The following is a 19487-nucleotide window of genomic DNA, read 5'->3' on the forward strand; positions in this document are numbered from 1 at the left end:
ATATTTTAACCCCATAGACCAGATTAAATTCATATCGATGCTTATTTTTTAGGAAGAGCTGAGCAATGCCATGTCAATGATCCAGGCCATCACTTCCAAACAAGAAGAAATGCAACAGAAAATTGAACAGCTTCAACAGGAGAAGCGAAGAGAATCTCGAAAAGTGAAAGCCAAGTGAGTTTTCTACAAAAAATTGACCAAAGGCAAATCCATAAACAATAACTTGTACACAGACACTGAGAACACCTACCCCACTATCAGGATATAGCTAGCTGGTCACTGGGATCCATGGTTCAGCATGTGACAGAGGTTATAGAACCATAAAAGTTGGTTAATACTAACTGATGGTAACTATTGGGTGGAAAATGCACTTAATAGGCAGTAAAATGATATAAAATAGCCTGTAGAATTTGATTTCAACTGTGAAAACATGTAAAATAACAACTAGAAAGATATATTTTAAAATAATGATTGTTGTGTTAAGATGGGAGGGTAGTGACTTTCTTCTTTTATTAGTTTTCTAAAATCTCTCTAATGCTACTATTATTTTTCTTTTACCATGGAAAATGAATTTATGTTAAATAATACCTCAACCAGGTTGACTCAAGTAAAGTTTCACCACTGAACATACATAATCTTTATTGCTGTATGTTTTTAATACCATCAGATTTCAAGTAGAAATATGACAATAACATTTGTGTGACCCTGGAGAATGACTGATTGTTTTCAGTTGAAGACTTGCTAGCTCCTGGTAGCTTTGGGTTGCTTTGTTAAATGAATGTAAATCATCCTAAGCAAATCGTCACCACTGAAAACTCTATATAAAGTTCCTGATGACAGGGAAGCCAGTAACAGAAAAATAAGAACATAGATATTAAAATTAGAAGGTGACTTATAAATATTTAAAATTTTTCTTCAACTTTGGTGCTGAATTAAGTTGCTATGTTTGACGATTTTAAATTCACTAAAACAGCAATTTTATATGGTTAACCCAGTAAGTCAGAAATTTCCTTGAATTATTCTGAACTGAACCTCTTCCTAACCTGTCAGATATGAAGACCTTTTGTTTCCCTTTCCTAGGAAAACTCAAAAGGACGACCATGGCGCACAGGCTGGGCCTGCTCAAGCACAGGGAGGAAGTCCTTTCCGCTCAATCAATATCCCTGAGCCTGTTCTTCCAGGTGAAGACTTCACAAACCTTTTGCCTTCTCAGGCCTATGAAAAAGGTACAGTTCACAAATTATAATGAATAAACCAAACATTTTCCTCCTTGATTCTGAGGACTTAAGTAATAGGACATAGTAAGGATGGGCCTACGGCCTTAATCCTTGGTTAGAGGAAACTGGTGCATTGCTCAGAATTTTCCCTCTTGCATCTGGAATTTAAAAGAATCCAGAGGATCTGAGAAACCAGGAGAGGCTGCTTAATTTAAAAATATTTTCCCTTTTGGGAAAATACTGGGTGTTCTAAATTTCAAGTGGACTAGAGATAATTTGTTGCATAACCATAGGAAAAAAATGTTAAAAAAATTATTCACTTTAATAAATTGTTTTATTTCCCATATTACTTTCTTAATCCTTGTCTCTCTGCATAAACATTTAAAAAATAGCTGTAGTCCTAGCACGGATAAAATTGTGTGTTCTGCTTTTCTTTCAGTAAAGGTTTCACTGACATGAGAAGCCGTATCTGCCCTCATTGGCAGGCAGTGCCGTCACACAGTCTAACTTTGTACTCCTCTTTCTCTGGAAAACCAGAGCTAGTACTGTCTGTGGGCTGAAACAGTCACCAGTCAGGTCCCTGATCTGAGAAATGTTAGAACAGATAACAGATTGTACTTGGGCAGTGACTGAAGAAACTGGCTTTCCAAGGGATGTCCATGGACATCGGTTAGTGACCTGTGCTCAACTCAGGAAAAGAAGCAAAACAAAAGCACAATTGCTACTACTTTGTATCCTCAACAACATCTAGCAAAGCACCTACAGGAGAATGAATGTAGATATTAACAGTGTTTAGATGAATTTTCCTCTTTTGTTTTTTTTGGTTATATATAGGAAGTCTCCAAAAGAGGCTCAGTGACTTCTCAATCAATTGTAAAGTCCTCAACGGCAGGGCTGGAGGTTTTCAACTCTTATGGCTTAATGAACAATTTGGCTCATATATTCAATGACAATAAATGTGTTTTGAATAACTGAATTTAAAAATCTAAATCAAATGGCTTTTAATCAGTATTAACTTCAAAGTACAGATTTGCTTTGCTGTGTTTTTTTGTTGTTGTTGTTTGTTTTAGTTTTTTACCCATTTGAGTAGTTATTTTAGAGACTGATAGGTGCAGCCTGGGAAAACTCACTTGATCTATCTGGGATGTGGGTTTCAGGTAGGTGGCTCTATTTTCTTTGTTCTAGGTCATGGAGAGCATGACACAAAAGATGGTCTTGCTAGGGGAGATTACAGGATGGGCTTCAAAAGTATAGGTCAGATCAATGCCAGTGGGCAATTGAACATTGTCACAAGATAAATGATTAGAAATTATATTTGTAAAGTGTCCAGATGGATTTAAATGAGCTGTTTAGTGGCAACTCCTCCTTCCTTTGGTGTCGTGTAGGCATAGCTTATATAACATAGTTTATTCTACCAAGTTGCTGCAAATATTTGGGAGCAATGTGCCATAATAAGACATTACATATACTATTGGAGGTAAGTTATGTTAAAACGCAAGGTCAAAGGACTAAACTTTCACAAAGGATTGACTTACCCACTATTAGTTATAATACGGTGCCCCCAAATTTAGTAGTTTAAAACAGCAAACGCTCATTACATCACAGTTTCTCTGAGTCAGGAATATGTACACAGCTCAACTGGGTGTCTCTGGCTCAAGGTCTCTCTTGAGGTTGCAGTCAAGGTGTTGGCCATACCCACTCATCCTTTCTTCTATCCATTCTCCAGCCATTCACCCACCCTATGCATTGATGTAGGTGATGGGGATATATAATAATGAACAAAACAACAAGAATTCCTGCCCTTATGGAGCCTTTGTTCTGAAGGCAACAGGCAATGAACAAGATAAATAAAATACGTAATACGTTAGACAGTGATAAGGGGGAAAATAGATGTAATTTTATAGGGTGTGCCAGGAAAAGACCTGAAGGAAGTAAGAAAGTTAGCTATGATACTGAGAGAAAGAAAGGGAATAGCCAGTACCAAGGTCCTGGTGGAAACATAACTGATATGTTCAAGGAATAGCAAGAAGAACCTAAAGAGAGTGAACAAAGGGAGATGATAGGAGATGCAGCTGGATACTGATTGAAGGCTTTCCTTTCTCTGCAGCCCAAGAGTCCAGGTCCATGCATATAGGAGACAGCAATGTGAAGGGAATGATGGGTCCCGGTAAGTGGCTCTTCTTTGAGTTCTCTTTTCTTCTAGCAATTCCACCATTTCCCTTTTTTCACCTTCCTTTCTTCTACTCCCTCAGTTCCAAACCAGGCATGAAAGAACTCAGGCAAAATAAAGCATACTGGTTATTAAGATTCCGAGACGTGTGCTGGCATAGATCAGTGACTCAGATAAACCCAAGGTCAGAGAAGGGTTGGGGAAGTTAAAGCTCAAACCAGTATTCTTGATTCTTTCTGACTCCTTTCAATTACTGATTAATTAATGTTTGCTGAGAACTCATATAGCACAACCTAAGTTTTGTATGAACCACACATTCTATAGTTTACTTCAGCGATTTTCAACCTTTTTCATCTCATGGCACATAAACTAATTACTAAAACTCTATGGCACACCAAAAAATATATTTTTGCCACTCTGACAAAAAATAGGTAGAATTTTGATTCATTCACACTGGATGGCTATTGCTGTGTTGGCTGTTGTCATTTTTTTATTTGACAACCTAAGGGAAAAGAGGTCAGTGCCCCTGACTAAATAGTCAGGAACTGCATGTTTTAAAAATTTGTGCAGCACACCAGAGTGCCATGGCACACCAGTTGAAAATCACTGGTTTACTTAATTAAAAAGTTATTTACTTAATAAACAGTTCACCCGGATTTTATAAATTATTTCATCTTCCCTCACTCACTCCTTCCTTTCTGCAACTTACCATCATCAGGGCCAAGGAGGACGAGTTCCAAAAGCTGACACTGTCTTTGGCCCTTTCTCCCTTCTCTTTCTGCACTTTCTTGCCAGTAGCGCTATAGGCACTTGCTGTGCTCACCTGAAAGGAAGCAGATATGAGTCAATACATACTATTACAAATTAATTATCTTATAAATTTATTTTTGAAAACTCCATATCTAATAGAGACTATGTCCAAAGAGTAGATGAATAGACCAGAAACAGAGAGCAGTGATCCTTTGCAACTGGGTAAACTTTTAATCCTTAGTTGATATATTTCATCCCACACAGGAGCATAATATTTAAGAGTTAGTAACAAATACAATTTAAGAAAAATTAGGTCTTGATGGCAAGTGTTATTTTTCAGGAATGAACCCAACGACTCCAGAAGCAGAAGAAAACCTCAAGCCTAGCCACACAGCAGATATCCAATCTAAGGGCCACCTGCCAACTGGTGTGTGGAGGCAGCCAAAGGATGGGAAAGAATGGGGTGATGAGTATGTCACAAAAGACCACCCAGATAAACTCAAAGAAGTTGGCCAGGGCAGGCACAGCTCCTTGGAAAATGTTTTATGCGAAACCTCTTTAGCTGGTAAGCCCCAAGGGGGAATGCAGGCGGAAATTTTAAAGAACACGATGGACCTAAGGGCTAGGATCCTTGTAATTTAGATTCAGTGGACATAAGAGACCACCTAGTATCTGGCTTCCTTTTTAGATGAACAAACTAAAAGGCTTAGAGAGGTGAAGGGACTCACTAGAAGCAACATGGCCAGTGATGTGGGATCCTCAATATATGAATCTTGTATCTACTACCCAAATATCAAACACTACAACAGGGGCTGTCCTCCCTTCCTCCCTCCTTTTTTCCTTCAAATCATGAATTATTACTGAATACTTATTATGTGTCAGACAATAGCATTTCCCTCCAACTATTTTGGGGGAGGTAACTTTTAAAAATTAATTATTATTATCAAATACATGAAAAATTAAACAGTGCTAAAAGGTTTATTGTGAAGAACAGTAGCAACCACTTTAAATTCTTTTGGTAATTCTGGTACTTGCTTCCATTTTTTAAAAAAGTTTATGCTGCTATTTTCAAATCAGTACTTTATTAAGGGTTAATTTATATAGAGTAAAATTCACAATGCTTAAGTTTAAGCTCACTAACTTTTTATATATGGATCCCTCCTGTGATGATAAAGAAACACAATATTTCTATTACCCCAGAATGTTCTCTCATACACCTTTCCAGCCAATACCCACCCAAGGAACCACTATTCTGACTTCTGTCACCATAAGTCAGTTTTTGTCTGTTCTTGAATAATAGAATAATACAATAATACAATAATACAATGTGTACTCTTTTGGGTCTGGCTTCTTCCTCTCAATATAATGTGTTGTGTATAATTCATTTAGTAGCTCATTTCTTTTTAAAGTCACATTGAATGAATTTACTACAATTTGTTTATCCATTCTCCTGTTGATGGACATTTGGAGTGTTTCCAGTTTAGGGCTATTATGAGTAAAATTCCTATAAATATTTTCATACAGGTCTTTTTTTGGGGGGGGGGGATGTATGCCCTCATTTTATCTTGGATGTGTACCTAGGAATGAAATCTCTAGGTTATAGGATAGAATTATGTTTAACTTAAAAAACAAAGCCAAGCTATACTCCCAGCAGTGTGGTAGAATGCCATTAGCTTCACATCCTTCCCAATATTTAGCATGGTCAGTCTTTTTAATTTTAACCATTCTCCAGGGTGTGTACTGATATACTGTAGTTTTAATTTGTTTCCCTGATAACTACTGATGTTGAGCATTTTTTCATATGCTTATTGCTTTCAAATCTTTTTATTGCTTTCTATCGTTTGATAGGGTTTGGGGGAGGAGTGGCTAACAACAATTCCCTCCTTGGTTTGTTTTTAAAGCTAAAAGACAGACTGTGGCTCTGGAACTGCTTGAGTCAGAAAGAAAATATGTCATTAACATCTCTCTGATCCTGAAGATCAAGGCAACATTCCAGGGGTCAGACGGAAAGAGGAATTCCAAAGAGAGAAGGTATCCATGTATTCATTGCCTTAGCTTTTCAGATTAATTAAGATTTAAGGTAAGTGTTTATTGTTTCCACTTTGGGAATTCTGGGACCTGTAAAGAGTTCCAGAAATAGTCCTTGGAAAAAGAATAGGCAGCGACAGGAGGTAATCTCTGGTTTTCTAAGCTTTTTCTGAAGCCTCCATGCATGTTTGACATAGACCAGCTGAATACAATTCAGAACCTTTTCCCTGTTGGTGTTTTCCCTCATGCAAAAATGAAAATAAATTAATTAACAGTAACTATATTTTACACAACAAACTGTAAGCTTTCAGCACTTTCTCTGTTGGAAAATAACCTGGGGTGAAAATAACACCCACCATAACTATAATCTGACACTCAAACCTGAGGTTGCCAGGTCTTCTCAAGCCTATAAAAATGAAATTTCAGGTTTTCCTAGAAAAAAGTGCAGTGCTCAAGAGCCTCTTCAGCCTGTTTCAGGCAACCTTGCCCCTTGCTGGAAGGGCTGGGAGCTGCAGAGGCAGGGCTGTCAGCAGAGAAACCTGAGTGGGGCTTGTGGGCTGTTGCTCATTTGTTGGGGGATCACAGAAGTTGGTGTTCTTGGCTTTTTCTGGTTTGGTTCACCCAGATGGAGCCACAACCTCAGAATCAGTCTTGTATGAATACTTGTGGGGCTGGGCAAACTCAGCCCCACAGGATTGCCAGTTAGCCTTATAAGCTAAACTCCTGTGCCACGTCCAAGAACTCAGCAAGCTGCGTGCTGCAGATCACCACCAGGTGGCACATGTTTAACAATCAAAGTTGGTTACATCCTGCTGCCGAAGCTCAGAATTATTTGGACTAATACTGGACTGGCAAGAACTAAGTCATTAATTTGAAACTATAACTGGATTGTCCTTGATTGCTTTTAGCTTACTTCCCTCATTGTTTAAGTACTGGACGGTGAGAGTTGAAGTAACTTTAGAGGCTTTAAGAAGAATAACACTAATTATTCATGCTGCCATAATTTCACTCCTAGTAAGGAACAGAAAAGTTGAGCACTTAATATGTTCATCTTCATAAAAACGTTGCTTCTGAGAGTCAGGTCTGGATTTAGACGAAACAGTGCAATTGGTTTAGTATGTCTTGCCTTCCTTCTTCCTCTGCTCTTCATCTCCTGGCTCACTTCCTCCACACACCCCCCCCCATTTCAAATAATGTCCTTATTAAATTTAAAAAACTTTAAAAGCCTGCTTTCAATGTTTGGTGCAGAACCCACTGTAGGTCACTGCTCTTCATGTAACCTATGTGTGTCCATGATACTTGATGGGAGCGTTAGCCTTCTCTGACCCCAGCCTGAAATCTCAAACTATTATCCCAGCGACAGTCCAGGAGGTATCCTGGAGTCCAACTAAGTTACTAGCTCTCCAACTCTGCAAGTACATGCACTGGCCACAGTGCAGCAGAAGGCAGTGTTCACAAAAGGGAGGGAGGGAGGGAGGAACAGACTGAGGAGAGAAGAGACAGAGGTGAGACAGAGCAGAAGAGAGTCCAGGTGAGGCCAGGAGTGGAGAGGAAAGGAGAAAAAAAGAAAAAAGATAATCTAATACAAAACATATAACCTATATATACAACCCATCCCATAGTCAGATCTCACTGTGGTGCCCTAACAGCTTTTAGTGTCACACCAGGAATATTACCCAAAGTTATGGATAGCCTCTGGGTGGGGAGAAATCTTTCATATTTAGCTCTTCTGCTGGTGCAGTGTTTCATTCTTTCAGTTCAATCAGTTGTGCTTTCCTCCGTCAGCTCCATGGTCTTCTCCCAGTCCAGCTGTCTCTGGGCCACCCTCCAAGTTCTCTCTGATCTGGACAGGAATTACTTAGATCTTCAGAGTCCACTGCACCAGCCGTAAGAGCTCAGATCAGGAGGCCTCTCCTCTTGAATTTCTGTATCAGCTGGCCTCACATATGTGAAGACTGGTGTAGCAGGTGGAGGGGTGGCAGAGAAAAGCGGAAGGAAACGTTGTATCACAGGGGGCTGGCACCCTATTCTGGTGTTGTGGGTCTTCTCTGAGTGACAGTCACAGGGGAGTCTTTGCTTTAGTTGGAGATGGGTTGAAAATCTTCCTCTCAAACTTCCTGTACTTCCTACTGTTCTCAACAAAAGTCTGCTTCTTCAGGGCTGGCCAAGTACCCACTAATTTAATAGTAGACAGCTAAGGACCTCAAGGAAATAGCCAAATAACTTTAGCTCTCAGTGACAAACAAGCCATCACTTTCATCTTTATTAAACTGGAGGTCTAGAAATCAGAAGGGAACCTATTTTCAGTTCCTCTAAGTCACTAAGTTAGAAATCAGCTCTTTGCTGTAGTCCAGCAAAGCTTCATTTCCTTCTGTTTTTGCCTTCCTCATTCCTTTAGGCCCCCGATCACCTCACCCTTCTCCATCCAATCTCCCGTCTTCTTCCTTCCATGATTCTTTTCTCTCTCCTCTCCACCCCATCCTTCTGACATCTCTGCTCCTCCCTTCATTTCTTCTGGAAAAATTGAGGCACACTGAGAGATGGGCTAGAGGGAACCTGAGAGTAGGAAGGGGGCTCTGTGAAGTTCCAGGCAGTAGCAGGCCAGGACTGGTCTGTAGCCTCCCAGTCGACTCTGTCCTTGCCCAATATTCCTCTTAGGAACCAAAGGACAAGGGAAAAAGGTACACTTCCACATCCCCTCCCTTGAGCTTTTAGTTGCCAGCTTTAAACATTTCTTAGTTATGTTAGTAGCAGTCTCCTGCCCAGTAGCTAAGAATGACCAAGTGCCACCTTCATGCTGTCATCCACAACACTAACGAGGCTGTACTGCACATCCAGTGAGAATAACTTTAGAACACTGAAAAGGATTTCCCTTAGAATTTCCAATGTCACATACATGAGAGTGGACCAGTTTGGCTTTAAAAAGGCCATCCAAGTGATGTGCTCCTTATTAGTTCAACACACAACAGCAGAGGAGCCATCAGGAAAGGGGTCTTTTTATATCCTGAGGATATCTGCTCTCAGGTCTACAATGACAAACTTTTATTTCTTAATCCTAAATGCAGACTTATGACTCAGAATATTCTGAATAACTGGGAAAACGGGACCTGCTGTACATATACTTGTAGGGTCTTTTCTTCTCCACACCTGGTTTGTGTGATCCTGTCTCTATTCTGTTTCAAGCCTCTTCCCTGGCTCTTTACGGTACCTTGTCCAGCAGCACCTGGATTTGCTTCATGCTCTGCAGGAAAGGGTCCTGAAGTGGCCACGCCAGGGAGTCCTTGGAGACTTATTCCTGAAATTAACCAATGATGAGGTAAGTCTTAAAGAAATTCTTTATAAATGTGAATTATATTCATCTGTGTTTCCCTTGTCTACTTCTCTTAATAGAGAATCTAGAATCAGTGAATTTCAGAGTTAGAGGAGCTGCTGAGATCTAATCTAACCTCTTCATTCTACAGATAATGAAAGAAAGTTCAGAGAAATTAAGACTTTGCTGAAATCACCCAGCTAGCTAGATAGTTGTAGATCTGTGACTAGAACCCAAGTTTTCTAATTTTAGTTAATCACTTTCCACTGTACTATAACTGCTGCCACTGAACATGCAAGTGTATGTGTATATGTGTATTTGTGTATAAATACATGCACATAAACATATATCCATACATACATATAAAATAAATATATGAAGGTTTGTATATATGTACATACTTTCACTTATGATTTTATTTCTTAAGAGATTTTTTAAAATGTGATGGGCAGCTATTTGTCTTGAATGTTGTTGTGTTTTTTTCACAGAGGGTCCTAAGTTTCAAAATTTCTATGTGGTTCTACAAATTAAATATGACCCAGGTCAGGAGTTGCAAACTCAGATGACTACAGAATCAGATAGTGATAGAAATGAGTAGGAGCAGGTTGAGTTTAATTCAATACAGACTGTTGGGAAGTAGGTCTAAGTGGAGCACATATGCTTTGCCACGGAATATCTACTCACCTTTATCCAATTATTATGCAGGAAAAAAGACTAGAGTTGCCAGGTCTGATATTTTAAGAGCAGCTGAAAATCCAGAATTTTGTGTGAGATTTTATCTTAAAAATATTATGTGGGATAATTAAAATTGGCCTACAAGCCAGATTTTGCCTGCAGTCAACCCCTGTGTATCAAGGATTCTCAACTGTGGATAATAATATGAAGTTTATAAATTATCTAGTTGTATAGATTAGAGATAATGCTGTCCCTCTCATCACTTTTACTCGTTTGTATTCAGTATGCTTTCTTGGGCTAATTGTTATTCCTGTGGGAATATAACTTTGGAAGCTGGGAACTGTTTTCCTGAAGGCATACTGCATATGTGAACATGCAATTGGTGAAAAAAAGTTGACAACCACTGGTGTAGATACTATGAAGTGGGTTGGACAAAGTTCCTCATTTGGATGTAGATGACTGAAATTAAAAGTAATTTTAGGGGACTGAATGAAAGAAGGTGAGGGGATTAGCCAAAGAACATATATGCATAGCCAGTGTACACAGATAAGTGTGGTGATGGCCAGAGGCAGGGCGGGAGGAGGCTGGGTAAAGGAGGGTGGGTGGAGGTGGGTAAAGGAGAGGGAAAATGGGGGACAACTGTAATAGTGTCAATAATAAAAAATAATTTTAAAAAGTAATCTGAAAACAAAATATGCACCTTTATCATTAAACAATTTAAAAATAAATTTTCAACTTACATAATCCCTCTTCTCTGCCTTGGTTTATCATTTCATTTTCTCTCATTAAAGCAGGAATATTGAATTTTGGTTCCCAAGTCCATAGGGATATCTACCTTAAAAAACCAAATAGATTTTTTAAAAAAGGATGAATAAAGAATAAAGACATATTAATAAACACATTAAATGATTAAAATAATCTCTGTGAAGTACTCCTTTTTGATATATATGACCCTATAAAACGCATTAGCTGTTATTATTCCTGTTTCCAGGTTCTTACCATGCATTTTTGTATTTGCTTTTAAGAACAATTTCTTGGATTATTATGTCGCCTACCTGAGGGACCTGCCTGAATGCATCTCCTTGGTTCACGTCGTTGTTCTGAAGGAGGTAAGTTCACGCTGTCTGTGCCCTGCCCTCTGGATGCATGTGCACTTTGTCATGTTGCTTACCTCCCAGGAAACACAGCACACACATTCTGAGCTTGTCTTCCAGTTGGGGGATAGCTTGAACAAAGCCACTGACACTCCTCCCTGTGGCTAGAGGAGCCCACTCAAGGGTCATTGCCATTGCTTGGGCCCTCGCTCTGCCTTACTGACCCTCCGTTCCATTCCACTGGAAGTTAGGCAAAGTAAACAGGTTTTCTAGGCAGAGACCTTCAGGCTGCAGACTGAATGCTGTATGAGTGTTTTTTGGATTTCTTTTATAGGCTCAGACTCTATGAACCTGAATATTAAACTTATATAATCTAAATATTAAACTCAAGTAATCCTATGCCCGTCAGTTTATAAGATTATGAAGTGATACTAGTAATGTAGCTTTAAGAATTGTCTCCTTGAGCATGTCCTTGAACAAGTGGTCTATCCAATGTGATCAATGCTTCAATGAAACTCTTAGAGTAAGAAAATGCTCTGGGAGTAAATCTTTTCTACTCTGGTGGGACTGATGCTGGGGTCTGCAGCCAGAGCTGGAGGGACACTGAAGGTGATTCTACTTTTCTTTCATTCAGGGTGATGAAGAGATTAAATCTGACATCTATACACTATTTTTTCACATAGTCCAGCGCATCCCTGAATATCTGATACATCTACAGGTAGGCATGTCTGGGCAAGCCCTCAAAGTGATTTTCAGGCTAAACTATTGTTTTTGGCTTTCAAGAAACACTGGAAGGGATCAGAAGGAATAATTAATATTTCTAACAAGTATTTAAATAACCTAAGATTGTCATGATTTCTCCATCCCCACCTTGTGGTATGAGTTAAAATCTCACTCTCTCAAAACGTTTGGATCAAAACATGATGTTCTATCTTCATTTACCAGCAATCTCCACCTCTGCTGATCCAGGATCTTTCTATAGGAAGCAGTTCCTGCTAGACTCTGAGTACCTATTCAGTCCCTTCTACCTTGGTTCTACAGGCATTTATCTAAGTGTATCCCCCTTACGCCCGCTCCCTGCCCCCCATCCTGTGTCTAAGAACCATCTGTGTAACCTGACCACTTAACTGCTACCTGACTGCTTTCTTTTGGCTCGAGTCCAAGGTTTTACCATACATTGCTTCTGTCTTATGTCACAGAAGCAGCATGAAGAAACTGATGAGCTGACTCCACACCATTTTCCCACAGGGCTTGTCCATCTTGGAGGAAGCCGAGTTGAGAGAGAGGCTCACCAACACCCTTACCAGCCTCTCTTCTTCCCACCACCCACCTGTCCTGGTTTATCTGCTGACTGATCTAAGTAATTCAGTGAAGCATCTTAGAAATACTTAGGATTTATCTCAGGTAGAAGTAGCCCAGTATCAATATCAAAAGACTTCCTATTTTATGTGGCTTTCGATCTTAAAATCTTTTTCTTACAATAATTATTTATTTAATCCTTTCAACAATCTCACAAAATAGGGATGAGGATCATTGTCACCATTTTTTAGATATGGAAATGTAGAGCCAAAGCACTAAAGTAACTTCCCCAAGTTAACCCACCTAATAGGTGAAAAAATTTAGGTCTCAAATCTAAGCCTTGCAAGCAGTATGGTAAATAAGAGCCCTGATTCTATTGGCTGACTAGAGTTCAGATTCTGGCTCTGCTACTAACTAGATGTGTGACCTAACGAAGGTCAGGTAACTCTGCTATATTATCTTGATTTCCTTTTTAAATGGAGGTAATAATGGCACCTAACGAGGCTGTGGTAAAAATTAAATGAGGAAATATATGTACAGGGCTTAGTGCTTGGCAATAGGAAATACTCAATAATATATTAGCTTTCCCAAATCCAACTTGCATGTATGTTCTACTACAGCACAGTAGGCAATGAAATTAATAGGAGGGACCACGAGGCCAGGCATGATCATAAACATCCCCCCTCTTCCAGAGTTTCTTGGTGCCTGACACTTTCACCATTGATCTGACTCCTATGGGTCACGTAAGTATAGCTTTATCAACAGTAATTGTTAGAACAGCTCCATTACCTCAGAGATCAAATTAATAGATCCTTTTAATTTTTAAGATGGGATTATCTTATGTTCACAGCCAACTCCAAACAGGACCAACAGTGACTATTATTTTCCCCTGGTGTGATGGACAAAGAAAACAGCAAGTCTGACTTTTCAGCTTATAATTAGATTGCCCATATATACTGTTTTGATTAAATGGCTACCAAACTCTCACAACAGATAAAGGAAAGGTGAAGAGGCAAAACAACTTTTCATTCTAATTATGCAACGCTGCTTCCTTTTCTCCTTCATCCAGAACGTCCTGAAGTTCACAGAGCAGGAACACCCTGACTATTACCTCCTTCTGGTGTGTGTTCAGCGCCTTCGAGTATTTATCTCACACTACACCCTGCTGTTTCAATGCAATGAGGATTTGCTTATTCAGAAACGGAAAAAGCTCAAGAAGTAAGGTTCTGATGGTGCAGTCTAGAGGGTTGATCAAAGGCTTCTGAGAACAGGATACCGACAATGTGGGTGTCTGTAACAAGTAACCACGTTATATGTTAAGTGGCTAAAATGCAGTGATAGGAAGAAGAGAGAAGGGGAGGGAAGAGAGGTGGTGAAGCTGGCTAGAAGAGGGAGGCACCTACCACCTGGTGGAACTTATTTTAGAAAAATAATCACTTTCAGTCTAATGCCTATACAGATCCCCTCTTCTCTCATGTTCACTACCACAAAAATAGTTGTTGCCCTAAACTCAGCAGGTTTAAAAATACAGTTTAAAGGCCAGAATGTGGTTTCTTTCATTAATTCAACAGATATTTATTGAGTACCTATTTGTGTATCAGGTACTGTTCTATGCACTGAATATACTGCAATTAAAAATTCAGACAAAAATCTTTGCCACATGGAGCTTACTTTCTAGACGTGGACGGCCTATTAATAAATTAGATGATAAGTGCTATGGATAAAAATAAAACAAATAAAGGAGGGGATGGTGGTTGAACAGATTTCATGCTAAGAAGAAATAGGATGATTAGGGAGAATCTGGGCTTCAGAGAGAATAGAAACGATCAATAGCAGAGCTTCCTAATGACCTGTATTTCCTTCAACCTCATCACATCCCAGTAAGAAAACAGAGTCATTTCCGTGGGTGCTTCAGACAAGAAAAAGGTGCTATCTCCCAAGCCAGGGCTCCTCTAATGGAGGACATCTCCCCATACCATCCCTTTCCAACTCAATTCAGCTAATTAATCAGCATCCCTCCTCCTGCCTAACCTCGAGTTTGCACTCTATTATGTAAGCAACCTCGTTGTAGAGGGCCCTGGAGAGAAAGAGAGAACTTCACAGCTGAGCTTCATCTGAGAAATGTTGTCTCCCTACCTTTCTTGACATAATCTGCGTGTTCAGAGAGCCAGTTTCCCACTGTACATTCTGAGAATTATTACTTCCATTCTATTAGGTCATCCATGGCGAAGCTGTACAAAGGGCTGGCTTCCCAGTGTGCCAATGCTGGGCAAGATGCTTCCCCCACTGCAGGCCCTGAGGTTGTCCGTGACAGTGGGATCCACCCAGAAGAGATGCTGCAACCCTACTCTTCTGCTCCAAGTTCTGGCCCTACTGTCACGTAAGCACCTGTTGCTATGGAAAGGTTAATTGCAATGCCTTCAGGTCCCAGGTGGTCTGTGTGGGGTAGCAGGCTGGCCTGGATTAGAGTATGACCAACAGAACTCCTCCCTCCCTCTTGCCCCATCAGGCCTCTATGTGGCAGGCAAGCAGCTGACCCAATGCTTGTATGCTAGAGGAAGGCACTAAGAATGCTAAGGGACAAGCCTAGAGGCTGGAGGTTACTCCCAAGAACTTGACTGCACATAACCATCCTCTACCTACAGCATGAGCCTCTTTGGGTTTGAACAATAATAGAATGGAAGAGAGGGCCATAGAAGGCAGGAAGGCATTTTACAACCCCTCAGGAGGGTGGGAAACCCACTTAAGGTCTCCAAAACATATAGTGGAGGGAAAGGAAAAGTCTGGGCTCTAAGGGTAAGAAATAGGTCTGAGGTGATCCAGAAAGAATGCTGTTCAGCCCTTCCCGATTCTCCCTGAAGCTTTCTCAGAAAGGGACTACATAAGCTCTATTCTTCACTTATGACAGCTTCTCTGAAAGCTGGGCAGCGGAAGGATTTAATAGCCTTTTAAAGTCTCTGCATACACCCTCTAACACACTACCTCCTTCAGCAAACTTCCTGATGGCCTTCAGAGTAATGATTAGCCCGTTCACATATCTGGAGCTCATTTGACCTCTGAAGGAAAGGATGAAGCCGACTTGGCTACTTTGGAAACAGGATTCTAGGAGGATTAAGGGAAACCAAAACCCAAAAGTCCAAATCCCCACTTTACCAAATACAGGCAATTCTCACAAAACTAATTCCTTACATTATAATTTCTGCTTTGGGTTTTATTCTTAAGCAAAATTTACAAGTCTTAAAAGGAGCTACTTTTCTTTCCTAAAATTACAATTAAGTAAGAGGTAGGTAGGCCATTGAGATTATTTCAAATTTTAAAAATACCAACTACAATCACTGGAAGGAGCAAATGATCAATAATACAAAATAAATCTCGTTTCCTCCTTTTGCCCTCATCTCTTAAAACTGAGAATACTTATCAGTGAGAGATGGAAGTGGAAATGTAGAGAGGGAGGAGGGAGAAATTCCACAATCATTCTGAAACCTATGAAACATTAACCTTTCTATAAGTGGAGTCATGGATGCTTTTCTTCCTGTAGAGAAAATCCTAGAAGTCCTGTAGGGAAATACCACGCAGAAAAATACCTTTCCTGGATGAAGGGTGGGAGAAAGATGGACAGGAAGTGGATATTTACTTGGTGGATCACTTCAGCTCTTAACACAATGACAAAACTATTGCTTTTGTCAACAAAAAGAGCCAAAAAATGAAATCCCTGGAGATTATACCCAGACTGAACATGACGGCTGTCACTGCACTCTGTTGGGAAAGTAGCCAGAAAAAAACCAACAATAATCCAAGTTAAAAGAGAATTGGTCCGGTCACTATTCCATTTTACTATTTCTTTTTGCCTCTGTAAGTTTAAGACCTAATTTTCAGCTTAAGATCACCAGAGAAAGATATTCAATGTTAGCACTTACATACGCATTCCTTATGTGTGTTTATGGTAGAATTACACATGAATAAACAAACTAGCAGAATAACCAGATTGGGTCAGTGTGTAGTAGTCTACTCACATCTGTCTGGCAACTAGATTCCAGCAGAACTGGCAAATCACATCCAATCTGATGGATATGCTCTCCTAGTATCCTACACCAACTGTTACCGGTGAGTTAAAAATAAACAAAACCATCTAGGAAATTGGGCATATTCAGAATGACACTCTTTTCATTTTGGTAATGTTTTTGTGAGTGGAAGTTTGAGGCCACTTATCTAGCATGCTTTATAGCAAAGGGAATTTTTTAGCTTTTTATTACGAAAATTTCATACATACATAACAGTTTACATTGAACTCTATATACCACCATCCAGATTCAAGTTATCATGAGCCCACCATATTTACTTCACCTAGGAATTTGTTCTTACGTGTGAAGATCCATGAGTCGAGCACAAGTTGTTTCCATTATTTTGTATGACTCTGCTAGGGCAAGAGGAGAGAAAGGAGGTGCCTTGGGGCCCTGACGCGCGGTGGGGAGGGTCCGAGCGTCCAGGTGGGGAGTGATGGCCATCCTCCGCCCACCGGCCATGCCCGCGCGGTGCCTCCTCGCTCAGACGGACCCTTCGGGCATCCACTTTACACGCGGCCATTTCACTCTCCCACCTGGGGGACCACGGCTCGCGGGAACTCCTTAGACGGAGGGGTCTGTGGAGCTTGGTGGGTAACACGCAGGTGCCCGGGAGGGGGCAGGACTGGCAGTTTTGCGCCTCGGCAGCACCGGGCAGGGGTGCGTGGCTCCTGGCCTTGGCTGCACTAACTGACCGTAAGCACACCTCTTTTGTATTGTCTCCCCTTTAAAGACATTTGATGCCCCCGATGAAGAAAAGCCAACAGCAAAACCTGATGGACAGCATGCAGCCCGGGAAGCCCGGTGACTGGGAGATGGAGGGCAGGAAGCACGAGAGGCCCGAGGGCCACCTGGCGCCGGCGCAGTTCTGCCCCGCCGAGCAGGACGTGAAGGCGCTCTCCGGGCCCCTGCAGTCCATCCCGGAGATGGACTTCGAGCCCTCGCCCGCCGAGCCCTCGCTGGGCAACGTGGAGCGCTCCCTGCGCGCGCAAGCCGAGCTCCTGCCCGACACCCGCGGCTTCGTGCCCACGGCCTACGAGGAGTTCGAATATGGCGGCGAGATCTTCGCGCTGCCCGCGCCCTACGACGAGGAGCCCTTCCAGGCCCCGGCCCTCTTCGAGAACTGCTCGCCCGCCTCTTCCGAGTCCAGCCTGGACATCTGCTTCCTGCGGCCCGTCAGCTTCGCCGTGGAGGCCGAGCGGCCGGAGCACGCGCTGCAGCCGCTGCCCAAGAGCGCCACGTCGCCCGCCAGCAGCAGCGGCGCCTACAAGCTGGAGGCGGCGGCGCAGGCGCACGGCAAGGCCAAGCCGCTGAGCCGCTCGCTCAAGGAGTTCCCGCGCGCGCCGCCGGCCGAGGGCGTGGCCCCGCGCCTCTACAGCACGCGCAGCAGCAGCGGCGGCCGCGCGCCCACCAAGGCCGAGCGCGCCGCGCAGGCGCACGGCTCCGCCGCCGCCGCCGCCGCCGCCCGCGGCGCGCCGCGCGCCTACTTCCCCCAGCAGAGGTCCCAAAGCGAAAAGCAGACCTATTTGGAAGTAAGGCGGGTAAAGTAAAACCAAACCCACCCCGCAGCGCCAGCGGTCCCGGGGCAGCCTGCGCTCCCGAGCGCGGCGGGGGCCTTGCGGGGCGGGGAGCGGGGCCCGGTGTGGCAGGTGCCGGGCGGAGGCCTGGGCGGGCCTCAGCCGCCCTCGGAGGCGAGGGAGCGCCCGTCCTTCCCTTGGCACCGCGCGCACACGGCGTGCTGCCCACACGTATGTATCACGGCAAAGAGATCGGGGAGACGAGCTCAGCCTGCCGCCGCCGGCGCCGCGCCCCGCGCCCCGCGAGGGGTCGCCTCGGCCCTCCTCACGGCCAGGGCGCCGCGGGGCCGCCCCCCCTCCTCACGGCCAGGGCGCCGCGGGGCCGCCCCCCCCTCACGGCCAGGGCGCCGCGGGGCCGCCCCCCCCCCCCCCACGGCCAGGGCGCCGCGGGGCCGCCCCCCCTCCTCACGGCGGGGCCGCCGCCCCCCTTCACGGCCAGGGCGCCGCAGGCCAGTGCCGCCTGCCCGTGGCTTCCTCCGCCTGCTGGGCACATCTCCTTGTTTAAATGTTCAAAACACCCCGCCCCGTCCCGCCCCGCGCAGCCGGGGACACGCGTCGCCCTGTGTCACTTTGGCTCCCTGCGCAAAGGGAGGTTGACCTCCCGCTGCTTTCCTTTCGGCCCGGAAAGGGTGGCGTGTGACTCCGCAGATTCCACCGGGACGGAGACAACGCTAGTCAAGGAGGCCTTGATTCACTGACGCCTTCTTTGGCCTCCATGTCAGTGTTTAGTATTTTGATGTCTAACCTCGGTGTCCGAAGCTCTGGGGACGTTGACAGGGGTCAGACCCCAGTCTTTCGTGTTCCATCCCTAAGAAAAGAGACAGCATGCTTTATTGCAAAGAGCACCTGACGAGGTGTCAGGAGACCTGGGTTCTAGTCCTGGCTCTGCTGCCAAAGCTGTGGGCTTCTGGACAATTCACTTGGCTTTTCTGTGCCTCCAGTTTTCACATCTTTGAAATAAGACAGTATATACCTTTCCTGCCTCATAGGTCTGCTGTGAGGATCGGGCCAAGTAAGATAAAATTTGTCAGTATGCTTTGCAAAGTATGGAATGCTATACAAGCGCTCCAGGTATTATCAAGATCATGATTCCACCCAAAGATTTTCCTTAAACTATTAATAGATTAGGTTTCCAAATAGTCCCTAAAAGCCCACTTCTCAAAATGTGCTTCTTGGGCTAGTAGTGAATGCATTACCTGGGAACTTGTTATAAATGCAGAATTTGGGTCCCACCCCAGACCTACTGAATCAGAATCTGCATTTTAGCAAGATTCCTACATGAGTCATATAAACATTAAGTGTAGCT

General features: G+C 43.0%; 1 protein-coding gene across 3 annotated transcripts in view; it reads left to right on the top strand.

The window, feature by feature from the left end:
- The window catches only part of ARHGEF33 (Rho guanine nucleotide exchange factor 33), a 36486-nt gene that overhangs the window by 8346 nt on the left and 8653 nt on the right, over window positions 1-19487 (top strand). For all 3 annotated transcript variants that reach the window (XM_087823494.1, XM_087823495.1, XM_087823496.1), the window contains 11 exons: window positions 53-174; window positions 1081-1226; window positions 3325-3384; window positions 4478-4702; window positions 6039-6168; window positions 9349-9481; window positions 11176-11259; window positions 11879-11962; window positions 13613-13761; window positions 14759-14923; window positions 17338-18145. In XM_087823494.1, coding sequence (XP_087679620.1) covers window positions 53-174; window positions 1081-1226; window positions 3325-3384; window positions 4478-4702; window positions 6039-6168; window positions 9349-9481; window positions 11176-11259; window positions 11879-11962; window positions 13613-13761; window positions 14759-14923; window positions 17338-18145 — 2106 coding nt within the window. The remainder of the gene's footprint in view (window positions 1-52; window positions 175-1080; window positions 1227-3324; window positions 3385-4477; window positions 4703-6038; window positions 6169-9348; window positions 9482-11175; window positions 11260-11878; window positions 11963-13612; window positions 13762-14758; window positions 14924-17337; window positions 18146-19487) is intronic.

This window comes from Miniopterus natalensis, chromosome 13, assembly GCF_054644295.1.
Source record: "Miniopterus natalensis isolate mMinNat1 chromosome 13, mMinNat1.hap1, whole genome shotgun sequence".
NCBI lineage: Eukaryota > Metazoa > Chordata > Mammalia > Chiroptera > Miniopteridae > Miniopterus > Miniopterus natalensis.